Raw genomic sequence first — 24875 nt, forward strand, 5'->3', positions numbered from 1 at the left:
AAAAATTCCCTACGATGAACAATGAGCTGTGTCTTACATATTTAAAGGCACATTTAAACACTGTGACATCAAGTTTATAGCTTTATCAGAAAAATCTTTCTGTGGACCTAGTTCATGAACTTAGCCTCTGATTAATGTCTGTAAGATTAAGCATTCCTAACTACACATTTAAATATGTATTCACATACACAGCTCTGTTGATTTCACTAGGAGTTTGCAGAGCCTAAAGACATTGGAGAAGGTGAACTTAACTGCGTAAAAATTTTGAAGATGATAGTTTTGTCTTTATTACTGGTTGTAATCTAAGAGTTATCAGTTAACTGATTTTTTTTTTTTTCCAAAAAGGACGTTCCTTTATTTTCCAATGTTCTTTTAATCTTGAATGAATTTTTAGTTATTTACATAAAACCTGATCCTTCCCTTCCTTAAATCTTGAATGCACTATCGAAGGCTATGTCTTCATTAACATGCAATGTGGTCCAATAGGAATGGCTCTGTAGGGGAAAACAGCTGATGTAGGGGATCCTACAGCCCTAAGGAATGCATTTTGGGAAGGTTCTGTTTGGGCAGAGTGCCTGTTAGTGGCTGGCAGCGTTTGGTGGACTCCTGAAGTGCTACTTCAGGGTTGACTTAATCTAAAAGGCATCCAGTTTGTGCACTCTAAGACTGCACTACTCTGCAAACCAAGCCAGGTGGGTGACTTTGAGGCGGGTGATGACTTTGAGACCACACTCCAGATATGAACTAGTGGGTCAGCCATCTGACTGCACTTTTTAAGAAAAAAGAGGATTCCTTTTGATTGCTCTCTGGGGTGCTGACTCACAAGCTGTGTGCTACTTATCCCCAATACCTAAAACTGAATTGTACAATCTAATGCTGGTATCTGTAGAAAAAGTAGTGACTCAAAAAATATTTGTGTTTAGGGACTTTTGGTTATCTACTGCTTTATTTTGTTTCAGTAGTGAAAGCACAGTGATGCAAAACTAATAAGAAATCAATTTTCTGCTACAGGATTTGCCTTCAGGAGAATCTCCTGGCTAATTTACTTTGTAAACTGTATGTTTCAGCATGGACTGATTATGTTCTTTCTCTCATCTTGGGAATTATGGACAATAATCTGCTATTGATCTTTACCAGCAGCTCATTATAGTGCTCCTAAGATAGTTCTGTTGTGTTAGCTGACATGCATTTGGAGTATGACTCTTAAAGAAACATGAAGGAGTCACATAGCACATACAAGTCTCATTGTACCAAGCCCTAATGTCCAAGTATTCTCCTTAAAGATATTGGATAGCGATCAGGGAAGAAACTCGTGCCACATTGTAGCTCCATGACAGTAATTCTGTTGCTCCCATTTTATGAGTGTATTTTATGCACTGGATTAAATCAAGAGAGATTCAAGACAGTAAGATTTTAAACTACGGAAGTGATGTTTTACTAGAATTAAGCTAATGGTTATGGGGAGAAGAAGTTTTCAAGTGGCTTTTTTCTTTTTAACAAGGAAGGGAGGCATGTAATAACTGCAAGGCACGGAGGTTACTGAGCTGAATGCATGATTAGGAATACCTCATCTGCCTAAAGTGCTAAAAAAGTGTTTTGCAATGTGATTGAACTGGAAATGCACATTCTCAGAAGTCAACTTTTTCCAGTATGTGAGTAATTATATTACTTAAATTGAATGGTCATGAGAAATAAGATTAGTCAGAACTGTGATGTGGGTGATTCTAGTGACAATTCATGTGCAGTATTAATTAGATCCCATGACAGAAAACTGTCATTGATATGTCATGTAAGGTACAATGCTTTGTCTGCCTCTAAATTGTCTCCTTGTGTCTAACTTTCTTTGTCAAGTCAATTTTTTTTCTTTTATGTATGTGTAGGTGCTTTAAATTCACCTAGATTTTTTCAACTTTTCTTATGAAACCATTAAGTTGTCATAATCTTAATGGTTTTCGTAGAACATACTCTTATCCTCCAGTACTCTTACTCAAAGCAAGTTGTTCAAATCTGTGCTCATTAGCAGAGAAGAAAAGGCTTATTGACTATGTATGTGTATAATTTGGCAATCCCAGAAGTGGCTTAATCTCATAAAATCTCAGAACTGGCATACTTTCCAGCTGTTTGAATTAGTATGAACCTGATGTTCCTCACACCACCTGTGCTCTACTCAGAAAAAGCCCAGTCCAGGATATCTCTTGGAAGGTTGGGCTGTAATTTCCTTCACAGACAGAAAAGCAAAAACTTGTTTTTAAGGGACTTATCCTCAGGATGCTCAGGCTCTGTCAGGGTGCGGCAAGAGTGGGCTGCTCCCCAGGGAAAGTGAACTGGGAGCCAGAGTGACAGTAAGGCTGGCAGGACAGTGGCCTCACCAGCAAAGGCACAGCTTCACAGTACCTGAGCAAGGACAAGCAGAGATGGTGATAATGAGGTGATGGTAACCATGGTCACTCAGCAGTGCCATCATAGCCACATAGATTCATAGCAACAAGGCAGGTCCACAGATCTTGATAAAGAACCCTTCAGCCCAGCAGATGATAAGATCCACTGACTAGAAGAGGAAGTTGGGAAAGTTTAATGTAGGCATAAGGCGAAAGTTTAACAGAAAGAATTAATTAACCATTAGAAGAAGTTTCCAGAGACCAAAATGGACTCTTTATCACAGATCAGAAAAATCAAGGTAGGACACTTCTGGCACTTCATATAGTAATTCCAGACAGTTCTGTGGTTCAAAGAAAAGGTCAGACTAGGTGATCACCGTGGTTCCTTCTGCTCTTATTAATGTTGAGTCAGTGAGTCACCCCTCTACTGACATTCACTCTTCTGCAGTTATATAGAAATGATCAAAATCCAATTCAAAATTCCAGTCCTAATCAGATACTATTTAAAAAGTAATGCATTTATTATTTAGAGATTTTATTTATCAGCTATCTATAAAATTATATTTTACTCAAAGTAGATGGTGGTGAAGAGTTTATTTCGGGGAGCTACAGAAAAGTAGTAGTCTTGTTTCTTAAGTCTGTTAAACCAGATCCTACTTCATCTTCAGAATTATGTCAAATTTGAGATGTAACCCCAAAACTCTGTTGGATATCTTGGAATTACAAATGAAAAATATATTCTCGAGGTTGCACCTTGAGTACTGTGTTCAGTTTTGGGCCCCTTACTACAAGAAGGACATGGAGGTGCTGGAGTGTGTTCAGAGAAGGGCAATGAAGCCAGTGAAAGGTCTAGAGCACAGGTCTTATGAGGAGCAGCTGAGGGAACTGGGGTTGTTTAGCCTGGAGAAAGGGAGGCTGAGGGGAGACCTTATTGCTCTCTACGACTACTTGAAAGTAGGTTGTAGAGAGGTGGGTGTTGGTCTGTTCAAACAAGTAACTAATGATAGGACAAGAGGAAATGGCCTCAAGTTTCACCAAGGGAAGTTTAGATGGGTTATAAGGAAGAATTTCTTTACTTAAAGGTTTATCAGGCATTGGAAAGGGTTGCCAGGGCAGTGGTGGAGTCCCCGTCCCTGGAGGTATTTAACAGTCATGTCAATATAGTGCTTAGGGACATGGCTTAGTGGTGGACTTGTCAGTGTGAGGTTGATGATTGGACTTAAAGATCTTACAGGTCTTTTCCATTTGAGACGATTCTGTGATTCTGTCATGCTCTGAACAACTCAGTGGCCCTTGGTCTACAGCAAGGTCTATGTAGAGGAATTTGGGTTTTCTGTCTTTGTCCAGACACACATCCCCTCTGCATGTTAATTGGGATGAGCTTCCCTTATCTGGGCATCACTTTGGTGGAAAGAAAACCTGAGCATACAAACTCGGCCTCACCAGGGCAGAGTAGAGGGGGAGGAGAACCTCTCTCGACTTATTAACCACACCCCTTCTAATACACCCCAGGATGCCACAAGGGCACAGTGCTGGCTCATGGTCATCCTGCTGTCCACTAGCACTCCCAGATCCCTTTCCCCTACACTGCTCTCTAATAGATAATTCCCCACTGGCTAGAAGAGGTGCAAATGAAAGCACTGCTGATTTATCTGGCTTGTATTTATCAACTAATTACTAATTAGAGAACTATAATTTCAATTTGAAATAAATGTAGAAAAAAAATCTTCTGTATTAAAGACTAAATATTTTAGGTTATTGGTTTTGTTTGTTTATGGCTGTTCTCTGCATTTTCTCTTGTCACAATGCAATTTGGCTAACTTCAAAAGAGTCTAAAACTGTTTCTATATGAGGATACACTTCTAGGAAAACTCTAAAGACCCAGTAACTGCATTCCATTACCTACACAGCAGACTGCCAGCAGTGCAGTACAGTCTCTTCATGAAGAAAAAAAGAAAAAAAAAAAAGAAGAAGAAAAAAGCATTTTACTCTTCACATAGAAGGAAAAACAGGGTGTTGTTTGGTTTTTTTAAATGAAAAGAAAGAAATGCAACTGAGGAAGTGTGGTAGGGATCTGCTACATTGGAGACCCAGCTTTAAGCTCTTGCCCTGAGAGAACTCTTGCCTGTTATGTTATCAAACATTCGTTGGTATAGGGACTGATCATGCCATATGCAGATTCGGGCCGCTCCTTGAAGTCATAGAGCAGGAACTTGGAAGCCAATTTTTCCCACTCTCAGGTGGTAGACCTAACTGCTGGACAATTGGCTATTATCAGGCATGTCAGTACCTTTCTGGACCTGGAAAGCATTTCTGATAACACTTTGTTGAGAATATTTTTATAAAAAAATATTTAGTTTTATCCAAGCGCTTCTGGTGTGCACTTACTAGGTGAATTTCTTGTATCCAGGTTACATGTTCATGTCAAAATACTTCTCAAGGCTAGAGCTAAATACCTAGTGTCAAGAAAGAAAGGAAGTAATTTGTGCAGTTGAAGAGTGATAAAGGACCTAGTAATAATAACCAGGCAACCAAGCGTGCTAGTGTAGGAGAAGGCTATGAACTCCATCTTTCTTTCAAAGGCCTTGCAGCTTTTAGTATTAATTATTTTATGAGAGGAAAAGTAATCGGGTCTTTTAACTATAATCTCACAGGATCTTCAAGGAATAAGTTAAAGGAACTCATCGTATGTGAAGTTCTCTTATACAGAGGGATATTTTTGCATGTGCTCAGGGCTTGGGAAAAGTTATTGATGGCGAAAATATGCAAGTGAAATAAAAGAAAAGGAAACTTGGCTTTTGCTCAACTCAGGGTTTTCACAACACAGTAAGAAGGAAGCTGTGTCAGATCCAGGTTACAATATTTGTTTTTTTCTCCTACTATTGATGTCGTTCATTGGTGGATGAAGCAATGTTCTAAATTTCTTTTACGTTGAAGAACTTTCATTCTTCAAAGAAAATATTGGAGATCCTGTTCAGATCATTTACCAGTGTCCTTTCAGCTCTGTTACATCTTTAACAATCAGATAGTTTGGGGGAAGGATTGTAGTAATTTCTGTCAATGGCATATAAGCATCATGTCCCTAAAGGAAAAAGTTTGTGGTACAGCAACTGGTTATTTCACCTGCACATTTAAATTCTGTCACAAATACATTTTCATTCTCTAAATTGTACTCTTCTTTTAAATTGTAGTGCAACTAATAGATAAATTTGAATGCCTAAATAGGAATGTTCCGCTTTTGATATTGTTAGACCATCAGCATAGGAAATGAAGCTTGAACACTGTTGATAGCACTAATCAACAGTCCTGTAGATAGCACTAATATTTTAAATTAATCATAACATTATTGCATGATAACTCTGGTAATGAGTTCAGAAATGCTAGTCATACTTTTTTAACATCACATTTTTCTCTATGCAGAAATAATAAAAAAAAAAAGAATTGTATTTTGAAAAGCTAACAGCAGGTTCAACAGAACATTTTTTCTCTGTAGAGGTGGTAGGGATGCCTACAATCTAGTTCTCTTTGTTTCTTCCCTTTCTTTGAAGGACTCGGGCTGTTCAAATAAATAAATAAATGAATAAAGATAAAACAACAGTGAAAGAAATGAGATGGATCACTTTGAAGATTGAACTTTTCCTTGCCCAAAGGTTCAAAAATGGAGAATAACGCTGCAGCTTTCTCTAGCATGGCTCCTGCATGATAACCATATCTCAGGGGGAGATATGTGGAGCACATAGGCCGTGGTACTGTTTTCACCTGAGTTCTTTAGTCAATGAAGGCTCCAAAATGCGAAGATATTTGGGTACCAAATTTCTACTGAAACTGAGAAGTGTTTAGTACTTAAATTATCCAGAGTCTTGGTTCTGAACAGAGACTAGTGTCTGTGGCTCTATTTCCTCTAGAAATATGCTTTAGTATCTTCTGGGTAGTTATTTCTTACCTTTGACTGTGTTCCCCCTCTCTCCCACAGCTCTGGTGAAGTGAATATGACACAGAAACATGTATTTTTTTCTGAACAATTACTTTATTATGTTCATTACCCTACTGATTTAATGAGTGTTATGAGAAGCTTAACGATTTCTCCATTTTGAACTTGTGACTGATTAAGATTTGTTATTTTTCCTAACTCACATTCAGAGTCATCACCTCTCTACAACAGGCTGCTTTGGCAGTCCTGGCCCCAGTGCGTATGGAATGACTCTTCTACTTAATTTTATCACTTTATGTTTATCAGGAGGATGTAATCTCAACTGAGTCTGAACTGGGGACACAGTACTTGAGTGTAGTGCTGGGCACTCTTTAGCTGAGCCCTCCTCTTCTACAGGACTGTTTGTTGATCTAAGAATTCAGATGGATAACAGTGATGAGGTAGCAGAGATGAGAAAGAGCATTTATCTTCTAATCTTCTGCCATGGGATAAGATTACACTAATTTCTGTGTGTCAAAAAAAATAATTCTTTTACTTTTTTTCCTTTCAAACTACAACTACTGTAAGGCCAGCAGGTTTGTCTACAGTTGGAGGGGAGAAATATGTTTGGAAAGAAACTGCTCTTCATTTTTTCCTACTGTACTCTCTAATAGATGACACAGTGTTCCATAAATGTGCTTCTGTGCATGATCATTTGTGGATCGTATTAAATTAACATTAAAAGTAAATTGCCATTGTTGCATGAAAGGTGTGGTGAAATAATTTTGGCAGAAAATAAACTCCCTTGTGTTCCAACTCACCCTCAGATAACTGGAGGAGCCGGGGGTGGCCAGGCTTAGGTCCTGAGTGATGCCCAGTTGAGCACTCACTTGATAGTGCCCTGCACTCCCATACCCACCATTTATGGACTCACATGGCTAAACCTGCAGAATTTAGCAGCGTCCTGCTGAGCACGGGGCAGTTGGGGTGGCTGGTAACAGACAGATGCAGTTCGATGTGGTACTACCAGTCTGGGTACACCGATGCCAGATTCACTCGATAGTGCCCTGCACCTGCCATCTAGTCAGGATCTATGGACTTTCACAGCCTTATCAGGCGGCGCCTAGTGAGAAATGGTGCAGCAAGTCAATAAGCAAATAAGGCCCTTTAATAAAGCAACAGGAATAATACAGATTTGTGTGGATTTCTAGTGATAATCTACTGTCTGCAGGGGAATATACAAGCATTAAGGTTACAAGTTACTAAAAGCGTTAAGTTAGAAAGCAATTCTATAGAGATTTCTAAGTCTCCAAGAAAGTTCTTGGGGCAGTATAAATCTTACCCAAAGGCATCCCTATGGGGGGAAAGAGAGACTCAGCCCATCAACTGGCCCCAGGGGTTAGACGTCTGTGATGGATTTGTCCCTGACTGGTCCATGATGATGTCTTACTGACCATGATGGTGTCTCCCCTGATCCCCTCATTTCTTTGGGCTATTTTTATAATATTTCTTACCTGCAAGGTGGAGCTTGAGTGACTCTAGTCATACCTTTATGGTGATTGGCAAAAGACACTCCCCTTCCCCTTTTAAAGTAGAAGTTACCAAAACTTGGAGTGCATGCTCAGTAAGGGGGAAGGAGGGGGGTCAGTGATCTGGAGTTCTGTTTTTGTCCATTTTGTTTTGTTGTAATTCAAGGTCCCCACAAAGTGGGGATATTTGTCTAAGGGGTGCCAGGTGTTGACCCAGGGTCGCTTGTAGACAACACATCAAGTCTCGTACCATGCTGCGATCGAAATGAGAGTTGGAAAAACAAGCCTCTGTGCCTCCCCTCTCTTGTTTTTCCTTGATAAACAGCAGGCCTTAGTAGGGAGGAAGCCTCAGAGAAGATTCTTCACATGCCAGCTGTATTTTTCCTCTAGGATCTTCTTTGATATTGTACCTTTCCCTTAGTGTGTGGACACAGCCTTTTTCTGATTTTTAGTTACCTCCAGTAATTTTGCCACAGTCATTAATTTTTCAGTTCTGCGTACGTGGATGTAAGCTGCCAGTAGCTGGGCAAGGAGAGAAAAAAAATTTGTAGTCAGCAAAATTAAACTCAGATATAATTACTTAAGTATATGCTTCTTTGCTTTCTTTTTTTTTTCTTTTTCTTTTGTTTAAGATTCAGACATTTTCCTCCCATCTCCACATTTCTCTGACTGCCAGCCCTGATATCCACCTCACCAAGATCAGTCCATTCCCACAGAATCCCTTATGCATGAAAAAATGTTTACGAGAATGCTTTTTTCCCCCTCTTGTTATAATTTATTTTTAGCAAATAACAAGCAAAATAAAACTTCAGAAAAATGTCCAGTGTTAAACAAAAAATCCACAAACCCTTCAGGTCCCTCCCCTGTAGTCCAGCTTCATGCATCAGCCGGCTTCCAGAGTCATTTTTGGTCTCGGCACGAAATCTGTTTGAAAATTGCTTCAAAGCAAAAATGGGTGATGTCAGTGAGAGTGTGCCTCACAGATTCTGAAGAAGATGAAAAGGAACTGAACTCTGGAGTTTGGCTTTTGAGAGTGTTTTGTGAGTTTCCTGATAAAGTGGAGGGATCAGAAAACTGATTCCCACTGTTCTCTAAACCTGCTCCAAGTCCAGGAGTAGGAAAGCAGGAGGTATATCCAAGCACAAGAAGCTTGTGTTTCATTTTGGAGAGGTTGCATACCTGCTAAGATTAGCCATGTTTTAGTGTGATATCACATGTGTATAGCATGTATTTCACCCTGTACAATTCTGATTTTGGGGTAAAATCCAATAACATTGAGCACTGATTTTGTTGCAATGTGGAATCACCATCTTCTTTAAACAGGAGGTACTTTTAAAAGAAAACATCTGCTGGAGGAAAAAAAAGGGCCTCCTGCATACTTGGACCACTCTCTTTTCCACCTGCTTACAGCCAGTGGCTTTCCTCTGACGGTGTGCGGCAGGCAGCTCGCCAACCCCTCTGTGGCATGTTCACTATGTTGCATTCACTGAGAAGGAAGGGGGAGTTGTTGAAGGAGAAGGCAATTAAAACTGGTAGTTTCTGATCCCTAAAAGTGGAGACAATTCACCTAGCTCTCTCCCTCTCTGCAACCCAATTCACAATTAGAAGTTGGTAACCTAAAGAACCTTACTTGGCCTGCAATTTCTTCTTTTTCCATCTTTCCTTGATGGAATGAAAAATGACACATTTGGAAACACAGTATTGCAAGAAATGTATGTTTGCTTGGGTTTTAAAATTTTGAATTGAATATCACACTGAAATCTTTCGAATTACAGGCATTAGAAGAGCCAACCAAGGATGCTAGTGTGACTGAAGGCACTGCTTTGGACACCCATTCAGAGGTAGTGTTGTTACATCTCTTTGCAATAACTATCTGAAAACAAAAAGCAAAGGTTAACTGAGTGATATGTCCTCCTTTTTCAGGTGTGCTCCCCTGCCCAGCTCCGACAACAAACAGAAGAGCTGTGTGCTGTCATTGATCAAGTCCTGCAGGACCCACTAACTATGGTAACCCCTCAATATACAGGATTGACTTTATCTTCCTTTCCTTTTGTCTCTTGTCATTAATAAGTCTGTTCTCTGTTGAAAATCATTTTCCAGCGCCGATGCGAATCTTCTCCAAGTTTCCTGCAGATGAGCACGGAGTCAGATGTTGGCAAGGTAGTTGAATAAGCCTAAATACTTTTCCCAGGTAGACATATAGCAAACAAAATCACAACGGTAAAGTCTAGCAATAGAAATCTTCAGTTAAGAGATGTGACATCAATAGAATTGCCTGGTGATTTGAAAGACATGGAAGTACAGAACTGCAGCCCTGGAGCTAGTGCAGTCTTGTTGCAGGATACTTTCCTAAAGTCAGAAGGAGTTAGGAAAGAGAGACTATTTATTAAGGTTTCAGAGACTAAGATCCACAGGAAAGAAATCCTTCATACCCTGCCTTCCATATTGCAGGGTGTCTGGCCGCCTCCCAGATTTCATCCTATCTGTGGGTCCTTATTACAGGGGAGCCAATTGTTCCAGCTTCGGTGACTGCAAACATCTTTCAGAATATTTTTTTTTTTTTTCATATTCATTATTGGTTTTCACATAATGGAATAATTAAATTAATAAGTAGACTTGTTCTTAGGTGCTGATTTCCTTTAAACTCTGGCCCCTTACAGGAGGGGGATGTCTGCTACATCCATTTATACTTAATGACTCAGAAACAGGTAGTGAGAGGCAGGAATAACTTTCTATACTGGTATTAAACTGATTGCACTATGTTATATTGGTGTGTATTCTGGGTTCAGAAAGATGAATAACCAAGGGAGGAGGGTCCTGTATTCAATTTGCCCCTGGTAACTTATGTTGGTGTTAGTATCTATAGGAAAGTGAAAATGGCAGAAATCCAATTGGAAACAGGAGGAAAATGATTTTTGACAGAGGAACACATAAAAAACTTAATGCAAAGTATCCTGCACAATGTCCTGTCCACCATGAAAAATAGGGCACAGAACCAGCATTCCTGAGTGGGTATATTTAATATACACTTCAATTTTCATTTTCAGTTTTTGAAATTACTTCTGTCAATCAACATGCAATGGTAAATAAGGCCTTGGGCAACTGAAAGGTAGAAACAGGATAGTAGCCGAAAAAGCAGGCAGAAACAGTTACTGAGGAAACGTTTTCCAATGCCTACACTGAATTCAAAGCAGTTAAAATGCTACTATTAAGTTGGACTTTTGAGCTATAGCATCCAAAACCTACTTCCCTGGACAATTGAGCCTTGACCAAATGGAAGGCATCAGTTAGCAGTCATAAAACCAAATAAAGGAGGTAAAAAGTGAGATTTACAGGATACAGCATAGGGAACAAGCTAAAGGTTGCGGGGATCTTGGAATGAGAAAGGAAAGTGCTTAAAGTGAAGATAAAAGAGTCATAGAAAGGAAGAAAAAAAGTGTGCATGTTCTAAGTAAATGCCTAAGAAATATTAGTCAGATGAAAGCAAATTCTTGCAAATGAGAACACAGAAAGGGGTCATTTCAGGTTATTTTGTGAGCAAATCTAAGTTAAATTTCACAGGGAAATCACACCTGTGACTGTCTACTAATAAGCATTTTGTTATGAGAGTTCTCAGAGATAATTTAAATGCCCACTTGAAATAGTGAAATAGTATTTTGTACAGCAAACATATCAAGCAAAACTTTAATAAATCTTATTCTCATGTATCCCTAATCTTTCTGGAAAACAGAAGTTGTCTTGAATTTAAGAAATTAACAACTTGGCACAATGATGAAAATCTCTTTGAGTTACTCCTCAGATTAAGTCTTTGCTTTTAATATATTTATTTATTTTGTTGCAGCGAGCAGCTGGGCGTGAAACCAGATATGTAAGTACTTTTATAATTACTCTATAGTTTGGATACAGAAAAGTCTGATTTGTTTACTCTTGCTATGATGCTGGGTGAGTCTGCATGTAGCAAACACAGACATCTGCTCATGACTTGAGGTGTTGACTCTAGTACAGAGAAGCGAGCATTGTAGAGCACTGACAATTGAGACTTGGGATGTCTTCCCACTGATGTAAATCCATCGTTGCTGGAATGTCTCCAGTGCAGTATCTATTGAAAAATTTACCTGTGTGAATATGATGTTAAAAATAATTTATTCACACACTTTATTATTGTTTGGTTCAAGTGTGGGGCAAGAGCTCAGCTATTCAGCAAAAAGACTGTTACAGGTGCTGAAGGATGTATTTGTTTGAACTCGGCCTGCACTGTAGGAGACTTGCTTTGGTAGAAGTCCTTTGGTTCTTGCCTGTCCATCAGAATTTGGGGTTGACTTTTCCTTCCAAGGTAAGGAAAGGGTTGACTTTTCCTTCCAAGCTGTCTGAAAACCCACAGTTTAGCCTTAGGTGAACAGAAGCAGTTTTGTCACATATACATGCACTTGAATGTATAAATAAAATCTCTATATTGAGTCATCTGTTCAATTATTGAAACGTTAAACCCAATTAACATTTAAATTCTTACTAGCATGCACAGTTACTGCAGGTTCCATATTTTACTCACAACTCATCTAGTCATGTGATGAGAAATCTCTGCTTACTATTAATCATTCAGCATTTGTATTGAACCTCAAATCAAAGCAGTGCTGGAAAGCAATAGAAACCTTCCATTTTTATGCCTGCATAATGCTTGACTGATCAATTCAATTTTGCTTCTTGAATGTGGCAGTATGCATATTTTATTGCATACTGTGATTTTTACTTGATAGATTGTGCTGGCTCATACTAATTAGAAAGGATGTTGAAAGATAGCTTTTTAATGAAATAAAAGACTATGTTTCAGAGGTAGTCTGTGAGAATAGAGTATATTTAATACCACTTCAGTGCAGATCTCCAGCTCCCAAAACTGTGGTTAACATACACCATAAATTTAGGCATCCAACTTATAGGGATACAGTTAAGTTTTCTTTGCTGGCATAGAAAATCACCCCAACAAACAATTCCTTCCCAGTCTCCTCTGGAGCTTTCTAGATAAATGAAATAAATCAATATTTAAAAATACATTTGGAAATAATACAGAAGATTATGGGTATGCTAATCTTTCCTATAAATTGTACATGCATGCTGAATTTTTTGTGTGTCAGACAACTCTGTTAACAGACCGTGGTCTCCATGCTGCTCTGTGGTGGCTGAACTACTAGATGATCTTTAAGGTCCCTTCCAACCCAAACCATTCTAACTTGGTGGGTCCAGGCTCTCCTGGACTCTGCCGACACTATACTCTGCAGCAGTCTCCTGAGGAATGGTCAGGTGTCCCTAACAGCCCCCATATGCCACAGCTCTTCCTCCTTTCTTGCTCTGCCTCCTTGGTATGACATACAAAGGCTACTTCTGTCCCGACTCGTAAACCAGTTGGGAACTTGTCCTCTGCCTCTCAGGGCAAGGGTGCAGTGAGGTGATTTTCCATGAAGTTGCTTTCTCTTCTTCCTATTCCACTTTTCTGCCCTCAAAGTAAGCTCCCCCCAGCCCAGAACAAAGCTCAGGGTGCCCTCATCTCTTCAGCTGACAGGGACCAGCAAACTCTGAACCACAGTGGACAACTGTCTGGAAGAGTAGTAGTTGGTGTGGACCAAAGCAGGCAAGAGAGTGTGCTAACCATTAATAGCAAAGGACCTGGTCCTGAACTTGAATGTGTGTTGACTTTTGTTGACCTGAGGAGATATGGGGGGGCAGGGGGCAACATTTCTTAATATAAGTACAAGATGTCTGTTTTGAAACAGAACGCCTAGTTTGAGCCAATCTAACAGTGTCTCCGGTAGCAACCAGGAACTGAGTATTGTACAGATGCTTGCTATCATACTATCAAATTGTGAGTTCCCTCAAGAGGTCTGTGGTGTCTCATGTGAGCTGTCTTGGAGCAATGATTTTCAGCCAGCCTTTTTTAGCTAATCTTCTTTTTCTTTTAGAAGTAGGCTTTTAGTTTATGCAACTGGATTAATTTTACTAGAAGGAATTAAAATAGTAATTTAGCAATATAATTTTCTTAATCTTTTTGTATGTGTGATGTCTGATATTGAGAAGCTTGTCAAAATGTTGCTTTGAAGGTGTTTTGAGTTAAAAGAAAAGCTTTAATTCATTTATGAGTCAGGGATAGGAAAATCTGTCATTATTTAAAAGTATTATTTATAAACACACCAGCATATACATATGTATGCACACATAACATTACTAATTATTTCAATAGGTTATATGCTGTAGACTACAGCAAGGATGCTGAAATATCCTGCCATTTAACAATTACTTCTTCTAAACATCAATTACGTCTTCTCACGCACTTTAGAACTATTTAAGGATGTAAATGCACAAATAGTAAGGGAGTGCATAAAAAGTACTGGAAAAAGGTCTGAATTCAGTGAAATTACAATAGTTTGTACCAACTAAGTACTACAGTTGTCATTTATCAGCTTTTTAAACTGTGTGGTCTTTGATATGAATCAATTCACCATTTTATAATAGTCCATTTTTGCTGGCTTTAGGGATGATACTGCTTATTTTTAATAATATAAACATAATCATTCTCTAAATAAATTACTTTTATAGCTATTAAGTGCCCTAATATATTTACTTAGTCACTGTGTTTCCATATAATTACTGTCACCAAGGAAAGCTTTCTTAATTTTAATTCCAAGTTCTAGTAAATTTATAATTTTGTCATATAGTCCCACTTACAAGTATTCCACTGACTGGAATAGGGGTAACATAACCCCCATTTTTAAAAAAGGGAAAAAGGAAGACCCAGGGAACTACAGGCCAGTCAGTCTCACCTCAGTGCCAGGCAAGATCATGGAGCAAATCCTCCTGGAAACTACGTTAAGGTAGATGGAAAATAAGGAGGTCATTGATGACAGTCAACATGGTTTCACTGATGTCAAATTGTGCCTGACAAACCTGGTGGCCTTCTACAGTGGGGTTACAGTGTTGGTGGGTAAGAGAAGGGCATCTGGCATCATTTACCTGGACTTGTGCAAGGCATTTGACAGTATCCTGCATGACATTCTTGTCTCTAAATTGGAGAGACATGGACTTGATGGGTGGGCCATTTGGTGGATAAAGAATTGGCTATGTGGTCATGCTCAAAAAGTTATGGTCAATGTCTCAGTGTCTAAGTGGAGACCAGTGATGAGTGACATTCCTCAGGGGTCAGTATTGGGACTGACCCTCAGCGTTCGGTATTAGGACCAGAATCTTTGTTGGCAACATGGACAGTGGGCTTGAGTGCACTCTCAGCAAATTTGACAACAACATCAAGCTGTGTGGTGTGGTCAACACACTGGAGGGAAAGGAAGCCATCCAGAGGGATCTTGACAGGCTTGAAGTGGGCCTGTGCAAACCTTACGAAGTCAATGAGGCCAAGTGCAAGGTCCTGCACCTGGGTTGGGGCAATCCAAAGCACAAATACAGGCTGAGCAGAGAATGGATTGAGAAAAACCTTGAGGAGAAGGACTTGGGAATGTTGGTTGATGAGAAGCTCAACAGGACCCAGCAATGTGCCCTTGCAGCCCAGAAGGCAAATTGTACCCTGGGCTGCATCAAGAGAAGTGTGGCCAGCATGTTGAGGGAGCTGATTCTGCCCCTCTATTCTCTTCTAATGAGACCCCACCTAGAGTACTGTGTCCAGCTCTGGGGCCCCCAGCATAAGAAGGACATGAACCTGCTGGAGCGAGTCCAGAGGAGGCCACGAGGATGATCCGAGGGCTGGAGCACTTCTCCTATGAGGACAGGCTGAGAGAGTTGGGGCTGTTCTGCCTGGAGAAGAGAAGACCCCAGGGAAACCTTATAGAGGCCTTCCAGTACCTGAAGGGGACCTACAAGAAAGCTGGGGAAGGACTATTTACAAGGGCAGGTAGTGATAGTACGAGGTGTAACGGCTTTAAACTGAAAAACGGTAGGTTTAGATTAGATATTAGGAAGAAATTATTTACTGTAAGAGTGGTCAGACACTGGAACACGTTGCCCAGAGAAACTGTGGATGCCCCTTCCCTGGAAGTTCAAGGCCAGGTTGGATGAGGCTTTGAGTAACCTGGTCTAGTGGAAGGGGTCCCTGCTGATGGCAGCGGGGGTGGAACAAGGGGATCTTTAAGGTCCCTTCCAACTCAATTGATTCTATGATTCTATTTAAAAAATAATGTGTTGTGATTAATTGGAACAATTACCTTGCATATGATTGAGAATTTTGTTCTTCTTGGCAGTTCTATTCTGCAAAAAATATTTTTTAAGTGTTATAGACATGAAACCGAGAAGTTAAAAAAATGAGAGAACATGAAGCAGCTAAAAATGCATGGAGACATGCAGAAATAAGTAGCATTTTTCTTCATCAGTGGTCTACTGTGCTTGTATACATTTCAGGTAACCTCTTTGAAATGAAATTTATTCTTAATTTGCACCACTGAAGTGAGAGAATTTAATTCCTTCTGCTTGTATCTGTAGGTCACTCTGAAGTGCTTTGATGTCTTTAAGTTTGCAATGAGATTGGTTGTCATATTTGGTTAATAGCATGAAAGACATTCCCTAGTATGTAAGTAACCCCTAGTAAAAACTCTACTTTACTCTGTCAAGGAGAGAAGATGTGCTTCTGGTAGATTTAGTGCTAAATTACAGCTGTCCCTGTTTGGGTGAGAAACTTTCCCCCACCAGAGTCTCTGTTTGGAGATGTAAATGCTCTCAGTGAGGAGGACAGTCCTCCACCATGACTCATAGTGATGCTGTTCTCACCACTGATGGAGGAGTAAAGCCAGCAGGTCCAGGGAGTGATTAAACATCTCTATTTAACACTTGGGAGACCACATCTGGAGTTTTGTGACCAAATTTCTGCAAGATCTTTGTCATGAGGGAACAAAGGAAAAGCATGTTCTTCCCTCTCCAAAAATGCTGTGATTTTCCACTTGAAACTGTGACAAGATATAGTTGAGTCAACAAAAATCCAACTGTAGTGATCCTTCTGCAGAAAATGCAGACTGTAACGGCACTGGCTTGTCTTACACTACAGCTATAACATCTAACTATAGTATCTAGTACTTTTTTTATGACCATACTGAAGAATATTCACATTTTAGAGTCTCAAGGCCAGCAAATCACACCTACATCAAAGAAGGGCATGTTATCTGTACAGAAACACTGTGTTATCCAGAGGAACGCCTACAAAGTTTGAAGGAGCTGATCAGCAGAAATCCTGAATCTTGCCACAGCCCAGGCAAATAAGCACGTGACACATGACTATTTCACGTACAAACACAAATGCTTTGCATTTAGCACATTTACCCTTTATCTTGAAAACAGAGCTCCTGCTGTTCAAGGCATACTCAGAAAAAAAAATAGTGCTCAAATAGAATTGTACTGGTTGATCCGCTATCTCCATACAACTGATAGTGTTAATAACATTGATACTGCAAATTAACAGACAAAAGCAGGTTCAGAAACATCAGAATTTACTTTTCAAGATTAGATCAATATGAAAAAGTGAAATATTGTTGCACTCAGAAAAAAATATCCCTAAAATTTTAACAACAGGTATTCATATTTGATTATACCTAGAGATAAAATGGAAATGACAATATTTTAACTTCTCTTACCAATTGCACATCACTGCATCAGAGGTAAAAGCTTCTGCACCTAAGGATGCCACTGTCCATGTATTTTTCCTTCTCTTAAAACAGACCTCAGAAAAATACAAGTGAAATGACAAATGTGAATGCATTATTTTTTCATTCAGGAACTATTAACAGTGAAATAGTGAACCATCATCAGTGATTATCTTTTTGGATTTTTCTTGTGTCATTGCTATAATAACCATGATATTGTATGTAATACTGTATATGTTTGCCTTTTTTGCAGGCCAGCCTTTACAAATCGGCACCTATGATGACTGAGAGTCAGATGGTATGTAATGCACAGCTGTGCTGTTTTTCAAAATTTGCACAAGCACAAAATCTGAAGTAATTATTATTTACTTTCTTAGACTTTGAAAGAAGCTGCAGTCAATATCCTCCTACAAAGCTGCATTGCTTCTACGGAGCTGCATTGCTTTCTTCTGTGCTGAATATACACCTGTTCAAAGTAACTATAAATCCTGACACTAATTGTAAATCCATGGATCAAATGACAAACTAGGGTCTTGCCGAATCTTGATGTGTATGACAACTATAGAGACTACTGCTGGTTCCTGGACTCTTTAATATTCCACTTTTATAATTTTATTTAGATGCAGCAAAGTTCTGGCATCTATTTTCTTCTTACACTTTAGATTAAATCAAAGCTGGTTTAACTAGTAAAAAGCAAGCATAAAATCAGATAAAGAAAGGGAGATTATGGATCAGATGTTCATTTTAGCTCTGATCATAATTTAGTGCTGCTGGAGCCAAACTTTCTGAAGAAGAGTCAGAAGAGAGGTCATGGAGCCTGTCCAAGTGACAGTGACCACTAATGAATGATTAGGGAAAAAATGAGATGTGGATGAGAGTTTTTTCCCATTGTATTTCAGCTAATGGAACTTCAGGGACTTCCTGAATCAATTTCTTCTGTTTAATAATATTTGACCACTTCTTCTTTCAGGACTTTTTCCTGTTACTTTTTGAGTCTTGTTGTACTTTGGTCACTACAATATTCTCCAGCAATAAGGTTTAATTTTTAATTATGTATTGTGTGAAATAGCACTTTATTTCTTTGTTTTAAACCTACTCATGACCTCAGTTCTTTTACTACGACAGCAATTCATAGAATCATAGAATGGTTTGGGTTGGAAGGGACCTTAATGATCATCTAGTTCCAATCCCCCTGCCATAAGCAGGGACACCTTCCACTAGACCAGGTTTCTCAAAGCCTCATCCAACCTGGCCTTGAAGACCTCCATGGAGAGGGCATCCACAACCTCCGTGGGCAACCTGTTCCAGTGTCTGACCACCCTCACAGTGAAGAACATCTTCCCAATATCTAATCTAAACCTCCCCTCTTTCAGTTTAAAGCCATTACCCCTTGTTCTGTCATTACCTACCTTTGTAAAAAGTCCCTCCCCAGCTTTCTTGTAGGTCCCCTTCAGGTACTGGAAGGCTACTATATAAGGTCTCCTCGAAGCCTTCTCTTTTCCAGGCTGAACAGCCCCAACTCTCTCAGCCTGTCCTGATAGGAGAAGTGCTCTTTCTTCACTTTCTAAATAATATTAACGATTTTCTAGATATTAACCATAATACCCTATCAGTCACGTCTTTTTTGTAAGAAAAGTCAAAATTGCTTAATCAGTCTTTGAGAAGCAATATCTATGGATACTGTTCCATATCTTTGATGATCCTTTTTGCCTTTTTCTATATTTTTTTAAGGTTTTTATTTTTGAGATTGGGAGATTAAAACCATAAATTGCTCTTTCTAGCTCTGAATGCAGTGCTTCCTATTTACATGATGATATGATTCTTTATTGTTATTTCTATTGCTTTCTTAACAATTTCTAGTAATTTATTTAGTTCTTACTTGTATTGAGCAGTAAACCAATCTTTGCATAGAACTGTACACAATAAGTTCAATTATTTCCCGAGTAAGGAGAGCTAGTTCCTGAACCAACTAGTTCATCACTGCCTGTGAAGATTTAGGATGTAGTTGAGTTTATCCCTGTGAAATGTACCAATATTAAATTCAGTTAAGTTTCATCTGCCTTTTTATCATTCATTCACTCTGTATCATAAGATCTGTCTGCAACTCTTTGCATTGATATTTTGGTTTTACTCCTGTGAATGATTCACTATTACCAGCAAACTTTTTCACCTTACTCGCCACTCTTTTCTAGCCAATGTACATTCATAATTCAAAGCCCAAATTCCAGACCATGTCTCTGTGAAACTTTATCTGTGACTTCCCTCCACTGTGAAATTTGAAAATTTATTCCAATCTTTTTCTTCATATCTTTTAGCTGGTCCATAGGAAATATTCTCTTTTACTCCATAGCAGTTTCTTTTCTTTAGTAGACCCTGCTGAAAGACCTTCACCAAAGCTGTTAGAAATCCACATGTCCACTGAACTTTATAATCTGTGATACAGCCTCATTTTTTTATCCCTGATCACGCATTTAGGGACCCAGTGGGAAAAAACCTGCAAACATGGAGCCTGACATCAGATGGTCTGTTGATTCCCACTTGGTTTCATCTAATGTATGTTCCTAACTGCCAAAAGATTCTCATATTGTTAGTTTAAACATGACCTACACCTACCTTATCAGTCAGCTTTCTTGTATCACTGACTCTTTAAAATAACTCCAAAAGATTCATCAGGCATGAGTGCCCTTTCAAAAGTAATTCCCAAAGTTATTTGTCCATATGTATACTAATTCTGTTCTTTAGAATAATTTGTTCCTACTACTTTGCACAGTTTGAAATGTCACACATACTGATTTGTGATTCCCGGTCCCTTTCAGGATCCTGAAGTAAAATCTTCCCCATAGTTGCCCCTTCTCATTCTTCTGGTGCTGACTATGTCTGAAGAATTAAGTTAAATACCACAATTTGTAGTGTGGCAATTTCACACTGGAATTGCTTTACAACTTTATTTATTCCTTGCACTTTATCTACTTATTTTATTGATTTGTTCTCAAATCTGTCTTATTGACACTGTACTCAAGACAGTTCCTCCAAATTGTTTCTTTGCTGATGTGAGAACCTCACTAAGTCTTCCCGTGAGGAAAGCTGAAGTGAGGAATTAATTTTCAGCCTTGGTCTCCTCTTCTTCATCCATATTTTTAATGTCTTGATTATATCTACTGGTCCTATAGACTGTTAGTTGTAAGGAAATTTAGTAAGTTTTTTTCTCAAAGTCTTTCTTGGCCTAATATATGACATTTTTATATTATGGTCTTCCTTCTTTCTTTCCTTCTTTCTTTCTCTCTCTCTCTCTCTCTCTCTTCTCTAGACTGTATTTGAGTACAACTTTCTGTCTTTAAAGCCATTTCTCCTTATTTCTTTTTTCACTTATTTGCACTGTTCTTTGAATATCCCAGTATTTATTGATCTCTTAAAGTCTTCCTATAAGTTGATGCACAAATTCTCTAAACATTACTGTCTTAAGCAGCACTCTGGTCACTTATAACCATTTCATCCTTTTGTCAGTTCCTTTGATCTTTTATATATATATATTTTTTTTTTAATAGCTATTTAAATTATTTAACTACGTATTTCATTTAATTTGTTTTAAATTGCTATCACTACAGTAGAGTTCTTGTGCATGTTTCCTGTTCAGACAGCAATGCTGTCTCTGAACACATTGTGATCTCTCTTCATGAATGATTCTTCACTAGTAACATTCCGACTTAGAAATTTTGCAGAATTTATAATTCAGTTAATTATTGCTTCTCTTGTGGAGTCTCTGACTAGCCATACCAGGGACCAATTATTTATGGTCGACAGAAATATTTTATGTATACCTCTCAACTATGTGACTTTTATCCAATGGACAGGTGAAGCATTGGGCATGCCACCGTGACTCTCATTAAACAGATTTTCTACTCTTTTAAAAGATGACTATGAAAGACTCATGATAACAAATAGCAAAGCCATACCCAGCACACCAACACTACACACAATATTGTTATTATCATTAACTCTAACTTTTTTATACATATATACTAAACAAATAAGACAAAATTCAGGTGGGACCATTCTAGCATACATCGGTACCATTTTCCTAGGGTTTTTGGTTCAGTCATTTTGATGCTGCAATAGTCATTCACAGTTTTTGAAGGTGCAATGTTAGGATTTATCAAAATTTATTGTCCTGGTTTTTAGCTGGAACAGAGCTGGGTTTCTTTTTAGTAGCTAGAATAGTGCTGCATTTTGCTTTCAGCCTGGGTTTTATTATGAGAGAGACACAGTGTTTTTGTTTTTGTCTCTAGAAGTGAAGGACTTCATGTTTTCTTAGTCTACAAGCAAAAGATCTAAGGGGGCTAGGAATATTTAATTCAATAAGCTAAACTGACATTTGGATATGCTAATGGAATACTCCATACCATATTATATCACGTTACATCCAGTATATTAGTGAGGATATCTTCCTCTTTTTCTCTCTCTGGCTTTCACTCGGGCTCTTGCTCTTCTGGGATTGAGCCAGCAGTGTGCTCAGGTGGCCAAGAAAACCAATAGAATCCTAGCTTGTATCAGGAATAGTGTGGCCAGCAGGACTAGGGCAGGGATCCTCCCTCTGCACTTGGCACTGGTGAGGCTGCACCTCGAGTACTGTGTTTAGTTTTGGGCCCCTCAGTACAAGAAGGACATGGAGTTGCTGCAGCATGTCCAGAGAAGGGCAACAAAGCTGGTGAAGGGCCTGGAGAACAAGTCTTGTGAGGAGCGGCTGAGGGAACTGGAGTTGTTTAGTCTGGAGAAGAGGAGGCTGAGGGGAGACCATATTGCTCTCTTAAACCACCTGAAAGAAGGGTGTAGCGAGGTGGGTGTTGGTCTCTTCTCCTAAGTAACAAGTGAAAGAACAAGAGGAAATGGCCTTAAGTCATGCCAGGGGAGGTTTAGATTGGATATTAGGAAAAAATTCTTCACTAAAATGGTTGTCAGGCATTGGAACAGGCTGCTCAGGAAATGGCTAAGTCACCATCCCTGGAGGTATTTAAAAGACAGGTAGATGTGGCAAGTAGGGACATGGTTTAGTGGTGGAGTTGGCAGTATTAGATTTACGATTGGACTTGATGCTATTAAAGGTCTTTTCCAGCCAAAACAATTCTGTGATTCTATGATTCTGTGATCTGTCCAACTAAAATTATTTCATGACCTTTGACCACTGACGTCTGACTTCTGGAAGGCAGTCCTTGCCATGGGTCTATATCCATAATTTCTCAGGAACCAAATTGCAGGCACTGCTGAAGTGAAATCTGTCAATTATATTCAGGAGTGGTCCATACAGAGCCATCACACAACAAAGTAGGAAATTGAAGAGATTCATGATATACCAAAGGAAAATGTGAATGAAGAGAACTTAAATGTAGTAAGAGTTTCCTAAAGAAGCAGAAGGAAGCAGAGAAGGAAGCAGGAAGCAGCATCATTGCTAAGGGCTTGTCCTTATCCCTCTCCTGGCCACGAGCCTGGGCAGTGAACAGTGCCTGAGCAAACCTGCTCTCTTTTAGGGTCACATATTTGCAAACTTGTTCCTCTGCTGGTACCAGAACAGCAGCAGAGGTGAGTGCCTCCTTCACTCTTACTGTGGGTCTGTCCCTTTCCTCCAGCTGTTGAGGAAAAGACTCATCTCTGTACTGTGAGTAGAACGGAAATGGACTAAATCTGTTGATTTTAATTTTGGCTTAGTTTAGCACAGAGTCAGTGGAAATCAAAATACAGTATAGTATCAGACATCTTGTTGAAAATTCATCTGTTTCTTGAAATGCAAATATTTCAGCATGAACAAAAATAAAGACAACCTGAATTTCAAACAGGTGACTGTCCTTGTTCTCTATGCTCTGGCTGCGTCAGTATGGAAGTGGAGAAAAAAAAATTGTCCTTCCTCCCTAGGTTTTTCAGTGATATGAGTTATTTTCTGTTTAGCTGGAGGAAGAGGAAATCCTTTTAACCACAGGTTATATGCCTTCACACCTTCAAATATACTAAGGTATATTTGAACTGGTACACTGTCTGGAATGTTTATTGCATTTTTGCGAGTGTAAGAACTCTACAAGGGAAAATAAAAATAAACTAATATGTTCAATAATATATTTCCCCTTGTGAAGACTAATTTGTGTCAGAAAATAAATAGAATGGATGTACTTTACGGTGTTTCACAGTTCAACTACACAAAACATCTATGTTTGTATTGTATCTTTTTGCTGACAGTGGAAACTGCAGTGCTCCTTCATGACATGTCAGCCAGTTCCTCCCCATCTGGAAGCAGGTGCTCTCAACAGTTTAGATGCTTCTCAGGTGACTCTGGCTTCTCAGTGCTGACAGAAGATGAGCGCATGGACAGGGACGTGCTGTGTTGCATACTTGTACCATCTGCCTCAGGGTCACTTTCCCCAAAACTAATGAGTTTGTTGGAAAGGACTGGGAATGGTTCCTCCCCATGAAGGAATTCTGTGGTTATCTCATTTGAAGCAAAAGGCTTCAAAGACTGCAAAAGACTATTTGTACAGAAAAGTTGGATACAAAGGTTATGCAGGCAACAGATAGACTCTGCTTGCTGTTTGTCAAGCAAGGTCTGATGGACTCAGAGTAGAAAGGATAGAAAGAGGGTACCTAACTCTTTCATTCCAAGGCTAGCTCTCCTGTCTTGTTATGTATTTTTATCTGATCATGTCATATTTTTGATAATCATTTGTCTGGTCTCAGAGGCAAACTGCTTCAAAACAGCACTGCATCAAAACACATTAAAAAGCCAATTCCTTATTAGATATTAAGAGGCAACTTTCTTGTTTACAGGAAAGCTGTTCAGGTATCCAGAACAACTTAACATCTATGTAGTGACACAGAGCACTGCAAAGAGTGACTGCAGTCACTGCTAGCTATCAAAGAGTCTGACCCTAAATACTTTGGGGATCTCTGAATATTCTGGATAAGGGGAAGTGACAGTGACTTGGATAGGAAAAATATGGGACTCAGGGGATTTTAGGCCTCTACTGAGGGGAATGGGGTTGCAAGTGGGACCTTACTCTTCAGTTTCTGCAATACCTTATGACAACCAGTGTCAAAATAACAGAGGAAAAGAATAGAGGCGAACATGCCCATACACCTACTGATGAGAAGTTCAGTCTTCTGGCTTTTGAGGCAAATATCATGCAAGGCTCATTTTCACACAGCCAAAATATCTTCTGTCCCTGAGGAAGGGTGGCCACGTCCATACTGCCTATTGAGAGGCATCCTGGATCAGCTTATCCTCCTATTTCTGACTCTGTGCTTGCTGACCTGGGTCAAAACCACGCTAGGGAGTAACCTGGCACCAAACCAGTACAACTGATTATGGGTCAGCTCTGGAGTTTGTGTCTTGGCCCTGTGTAATTTGCTAATAGGGCTGTAGCCATATGACGGCAGCCCATTGCTACTCTAACAG

The 24875-nt window shown here is 39.3% G+C and overlaps 1 protein-coding gene across 1 annotated transcript in view; it reads left to right on the forward strand.

Moving 5' to 3' along the window:
• The window catches only part of MLIP (muscular LMNA interacting protein), a gene marked incomplete at its 3' end in the record, with an annotated part of 95241 nt that overhangs the window by 62549 nt on the left and 7817 nt on the right, over positions 1-24875 (forward strand). The window contains exons 6-10 of the mRNA XM_029086346.1: positions 9593-9658; positions 9741-9824; positions 9918-9977; positions 11617-11685; positions 17694-17738. Coding sequence (XP_028942179.1) covers positions 9593-9658; positions 9741-9824; positions 9918-9977; positions 11617-11685; positions 17694-17738 — 324 coding nt within the window. The remainder of the gene's footprint in view (positions 1-9592; positions 9659-9740; positions 9825-9917; positions 9978-11616; positions 11686-17693; positions 17739-24875) is intronic.

Source organism: Antrostomus carolinensis, unplaced genomic scaffold, assembly GCF_000700745.2.
Source record: "Antrostomus carolinensis isolate BGI_N321 unplaced genomic scaffold, ASM70074v2 scaffold10408, whole genome shotgun sequence".
NCBI classification, from domain to species: Eukaryota; Metazoa; Chordata; class Aves; order Caprimulgiformes; family Caprimulgidae; genus Antrostomus; species Antrostomus carolinensis.